Raw genomic sequence first — 6000 nt, 5'->3', positions numbered from 1 at the left:
AGATGCAGAGCCTCTCTATTCATGACCTGTGGACTGCAGAGAATTGACATGCAGGCAGATCGCAGAGACACAGCGAGAGAGGAACACGCACAGAGGAACTCACGCTGCATCTCCAAGAGGTGCAGGAATATCAACAGGTGTTTAACCCTTTCCATGCCATGGAGCCGATCATCTAAAGTCCAGATCGTTTGGACAGTGTGAGTGCCGCGGCGTGCTCAGGCTCGCTGCACTTCCTGCACGAGCATGCGGGTACATGTCACTGACAGCCGCCATTATGGAAACATCCAGAGTTTTATGGCTGTATCTGACGAAGCATGACTCAAAATAAGTCGAGCTATGTAGCTGTCCATGTGATGTATTAAGTGTTTCAGCCTCCGTGTACACCAGGGCAACAAAGCAGATTGTGACATTAGGCAGTCATTAACTTTAGAGTTGAGTTATTTAGGAGGACACTAACATTCATATTAGACCTATATGATTATTTGATGTTTGTTTATGTTCAGACTCAAAGGGCTTAAAGGTGAAAGAGGAGATTTCTTTTGTTTAAGTCGTCTGAGATGCAGAGGGTTAAATATGACGAGTACAAATTCTCCTGAACTCATTTTCCAACAGAAGTGTAAATTGTGATTTCTTTCAAACCTACAGACTTTTACGAGACGTTAACTCTCCCCGCCCCGCCTCCGTCTCTCCGGGCCTGAAATAAGCCGTGCAGCTGTGAAAAGGTCAAGAGGAAAGAAAGTGTCATTTCTCTGGCTTAGCGCTGGCTTTAGCCACGCGGGTGGGCTATTACAGAGAGTTAGCCTACCATTGATTAGCTTTCACTGAGTACACATGACTGGAATATGCTTACCTCGCTGGACCTCCCCGCGGCTCTGCATGAGGCACGCTGCACTTATCACGCAGATAGACATCGGCAGAGTAAGGAGGGCGGAGGTGGACAGAGAGGAAGAGGAGCACTCAGGTAATGGTGCAGAGGAGGAGGAGGAGGAAGAGGAGGCAGTGAAGCTCTGAGCTAATGCAAGTCTTGGATAGAGAGGAGAAGTGATAAGGCAGCGAGCGCACTGATCCGTCCTAACTGCAGCGGCTACAGAGCGTGATACTGTCCGAGCACGCCGATAACACGCCGCTGTCTGATAACACACCCCGCAGTGTGTGTGTGTGTGTGTGTGTGTTGAGGGTCAGGGACAGAGGAAGAGGTGACTCCGTGCAGCTGTCAGCGCCTACATTTCTGCAAATTGGAAACTTGATGAGAAATCTGGAGTGAAAATTGGAGTGTGTTATGTCAACCGCCACTCTCAGCACGCGGGGATACCAGCACTTCAGAGAACGCCGGCGTGCATTATCGTGAAGTATCAGTTGGCCTCTTTAAGTGAAGATCACATCATATGAGCTCTTCAGGTGTAAGAGGAAAACTATCACTTCTTTAAAAAACATCTTCAGCGCTGACCTTCTTCTTCTTCACCTTTATTTACATGAAAGACTAAAAGAGGAGGGAAAGATTAGAGTTTAAATCCTCCTCCGTAAATGTCAAGTGGTTAACAAGCCTTTAATGTGCGCCTGAGTGGCGTCCCCCGTGTGTCCCTGCAGGCGGCGCTGGAGTCCCCCGTGTGTCCCTGCAGGGGGCGCTGGAGTCCCCCGTGTGTTCCTGCAGGGGGCGCTGGAGTCCCCGTGTGTCCCTGCAGGGGGCGCTGGAGTTCCCGTGTGTTCCTGCAGGGGGCGCTGGAGTCCCCCGTGTGTCCCTGCAGGGGGCGCTGGAGTCCCATGGATGGCGGTCTCCGTGCTGGAAATGCTGTCTCAGGCTAACTTTGACTCAAGCTAACGACAGGCTGAGAGCTGAGGCGGGTTTTAAGCCTCCTGACAAACCGTTACACGGCGCCCACCTGTCAATCAGCTCAGCTACACGCCTTATTGTGAATAACTCTGATCCCTCATCCAATCAAAACTGCTGAGTCATCAAAACATTCCCCCGTACAGTGTGTGTGGATGGAGTGAAGACCAGGACCATAAATATCAATGAGCAGCAGGCGTGTGACTCGACCCGGGGACTCATGATGAGGTCTGACCCTCTTAGTGAGACGAGACAGAAGTGGTCTTGAGACCAAGACCATCACGAGTACTGCACACAGTTTGTCTTACAGGTGTGTGCGGTCTTTACCTGGGTGAAGTTGTCCAGGGCCTTGTGCAGGTTGGCGTGCATCCCGGTCGGCGGCTCGTTGGTGATCTTGATGGAGTTCTCCAGGATGCCCTGCGGGATGATGTGGCCCTCGGGGGTGGAGGACGGCTCCGCGCTGACAAACACCCTGAAGTCCTCGTGGCTGCCCTCGGCGTGCTGCTCCAGAAGCTTCTCTAAGGTCCCGAGCCAGCGAGCCACCAGGTGGATGTTCTAGGACGCAGAGAGAATCAGTCAGTATTAGTTTAAGGCTAATTTAATTCTCTGGCGTGTGGAGCTTTAATCCACTCTCAGATAATGTTTCCTGCAGGCTATCTGAGAAGTCTGGCTCTGAATGGATCGCACAGAGAAGCTTGATGAGCTACTTGATGCTGCGAGTGGCCGTATCATTTATGTTTTTAATGACAACTTGCAGAAAGGAGCAATTAAAACACAGCAAATCCTCCTCTGCTCGCTGCGACTTTGACGTGGCACCAAATGAAATGCTACACAGCACTTGAAGCCTGACATTAAGCGGCCGCTCTCCGCCGTGACTTCAGCCTGTCTTTTCTGCATATTCATCTGTGGGCGCGGCGCGGGCGGCCGGGCTGACTTGTACGATCACACAAGCATGGATGAGCTCAATTTTCCATCTCAATCGTCCTGACACTTACAGGATATCCTGTGAATGATAAGGAGTCAGCCAAGCCCCCCACATCCCAGCACGCAGCACTGCCCATTCCCTAAATCTAATTACAGCACTAATAACTCCAGTCATTAATTCATAAGCCTCTTTACTTTCTCATTTCCCTTTGCTCTCATATTTAATCTTCCCTATGATGGCTGGAGTTAGCCCTCTCTCCGAACGATGGGACATGACAGCGAGCGGAACGTCAATTTTTGGGGAGAGTCGTTTGAGAGGAGAGTTAAGTTTTCCATAGTGTGAAAGAGAGGAGGAGGAGGAGGAGGAGGAGGAGGAGGAGGAGGAGGAGGAGGGGGGGGGATAAGTTAGCTTGTTTGCCTCTCGGTGCCTTAGAGAATAATGAATGGTTTACGAATTAAAAGTTTAAATTCAAGCGCTTTTTCATCAAGCCAGAGAACGACCCTTCCTCTTGGCATGTAAATAGTTTGGCAATAAAGGGAGCCAACAGAAGAAGTGAGCGACTGCCTGAGAACTTGTCACTGTAATGAAACCATTCATCGTGTGGCTGCGGGGGGAGACGGGGGAGACGGGGGGAGGAGAGACGGACCGGCAGGCCGACAGACAAACAAACAAGACGGAGCAGCAGACACTTTTTTTATGGCTTTTTAATTAACTTTCAGGTGCACATTTTTTTGTTCCCATAACGTGGCGTTGATAAGGGCCTCCCAGCTTGTATGATGGCTGCGCTGATACTACATCAAAGAGTTACCTATTTACATAATAATAAAAAAACTGAATCTAAAAGCCATTAGAAGACACCATCGGCAAAGTCTGTGATGCATTGCTATCAAACAGGACCTGAGGGGAGGCACAATGGCACATCGAGCCGCCTGTCACACTAACACACCCCTCCTCCTACACAAACACAAACACGTGCAGGTGCACACACACACACACACACACACACACACACACACACACACACACACACACACACACACACACACACACACACACACACGCTGCACAGCTGGGCTCCAGCGCTGAGGAGGCAGCCCTGCAGAGGGGACGCAGTCAGACTCCAGACTGATGCAGGACCGACGGACAAACTCACTGCAGGCGGCGACAGCAGGACGGACTGCTGAGTCTGACGTTTAAAAGATTACTGAGCAATGCTCAACATCAGTTACTGAAACATTAAAAGTGGAGCCGCAAATAAACTTCATAAAGTCAAAACTATTTCATTCAGAATATGATTTATTAGATTCTGTATTTTAAAGGTCACATGACCTCCTCCTCTTCTTCAGGTGAAATCAGTGTCCTCGCTCCTCTTCATCATGTGTGTGAAGTGTGTTGTTGTAAATCCACTCTGATCCTGTATTTGATCATGTCTATAAACCCCTCTATTTCAGCCCTGCTCAGAACAGGCTGTTTCTGTGTCTGTAGCTTTAAATATGTAAATGAGCTGTGTCTGACCTCTGACCTCTGTCTGTATTTCTGGGTTTGCTCACCGTGTCGCTGTGTTTGGGACGTTTCTGTGTGAAGCTCCCAGCGGATCAGGACTGGTTGAAAACATCGTCGTCTCTCATCGGTGTGTCGGTCAGTGACGTGCATCTTAACCACACGACAAACAGGATTTTGAACCTCAGAATTTGCCCACATGTGAGTGTGAACGGCCCGTGGAAATCAGAAACTCCTCCCCCTTTTTTAAAAACTCTTTAATTAAAAGCAAAGGAGGTCAGATAATTCACCTCCATTCATAAGTAAAACAGCACCAGTGTAATTATATTGTGAATGAAGCGGGTGTATTCCTTATTGTCCTGGCAGGTTATAAGAGGTCATCCCCACATTAATATTAAAACAACTCTTTCTGTAAGAAAGAGAAAGGCATGAATCATTGAGGTTTGAGAGGACTTTTAAACCTGGCTGCTCCTGACAGAGGGAAGTTAGGAGAGGACATGTGGGAGAGCATTTTCACCCAATTGTCTCTCCGGCTTTCTCTCCCATCTGCACCTCTCGCTATGTGGGCTGAAAATTGGGTGGCTTTAGACGTAAACGCTGGAAGAAGATGGCGAGTTTAGGCCACTCGATGCCTGGCCGAGGGAGGATATTCAACTCCAATCTGCCCGATTGATTGCCTCTCTATTCTCTCTCCCTCCCTCTCTCCCAATGGGCTGCTTTCAAAGTTTCTGCATCCCTGTCTCCCAGGCCCATCAGAGAGGGAGCTGCTGTTCTGCAGTATAATTACCCGTCAGCGGAGGGGAACCTGCCATTGACCCGGCCCTCCTCTGATGGAGCCGGCCTGGCAGCAGGAGAGTAAAGGTGGAGGGTAGGTGGATGAGGGGGGGGGGGGGGGGGGGGGGGGGGGGGGGGGGTGGCAGGATTGATAGGAGTGCAGATGCAGTGTGAGAAACAGAAGAGATTAAAGGGTGAAAGAGAGAGGATGGAGCCTGTATCTGAAACACCTTCAATGCAGGACGGTGCATCTGGAGCTTCATGGCTGTTTTATGGCTGCTAAGAACATCAAAGAATATGTGACGTGTCGTCAACAGTGGAAGTAGAAAGTGTTTAACACTGAATCGATAAACGTCGTCATCCACAGTCACCTGATCTGTCTTCTCTCTCTGCTCCGTCGTTGCTGCCCTGCGACAGAACTGTGCCGACACTTCCTGTCTGAGCAAACACCTCGCATCCACCTGCTGCCTTGCTCAAAGTGTCCAAGTGTGCAAGGAGAGAGGAGGAGGACGTTCCACACAACCACAGAGCGAAGTGTTCAGTGGAGCAGAAGGAGCTGCTGCTAACGTTAGCTGAGTGGAGCTCACCTCAGTGACCTCCTGCCTCCGCTGGGATGCTGATTTATTGATCCCTATGAACAGATATCTGCATGGAGCAAACAATCTGTTCCAGATCAAACATTTCAACACAAATCTGCCTGAAAGCTGATCAGCGTTTACATTTCCTGACTTCCTTGAATGCATCGCTCCGACCTTCACTTTTTGTTTCTTTTACAAATCTGCATCCGGATGTTTTTGTTTCGTTAACCTTCAGACTCTCGTGTTGTCGTACCTGAAGTCAGACCCGTCTTCACTGAGACTCAGCACTGACTGATGAACGGAGACATACAAAGAGTTTATTCTGCAGACTCGCTGAAGTGCAGGACACACTGTCACATGACGAGTCCTGTCTGATGACTCTTCATGTATTTGTC

At 49.5% G+C, this 6000-nt stretch overlaps 1 protein-coding gene across 1 annotated transcript in view; it reads right to left on the bottom strand.

Moving 5' to 3' along the window:
- Window positions 1-2107: 2107 nt before the first annotated feature.
- dnah9 (dynein, axonemal, heavy chain 9) overlaps window positions 2108-6000 on the bottom strand; it is a gene marked incomplete at its 3' end in the record, with an annotated part of 104117 nt that continues 100224 nt past the window's right edge. Inside the window, 1 exon segment of the mRNA XM_079372339.1 lies at window positions 2108-2383. Coding sequence (XP_079228465.1) covers window positions 2108-2383 — 276 coding nt within the window.

Source organism: Symphodus melops (genome assembly GCF_947650265.1).
Source record: "Symphodus melops genome assembly, chromosome: 21".
Classification (NCBI taxonomy): Eukaryota; Metazoa; Chordata; class Actinopteri; order Labriformes; family Labridae; genus Symphodus; species Symphodus melops.
Note: the sequence above shows the minus strand (reverse complement) of the source record. Positions and strands in the feature narration are given on the sequence as shown.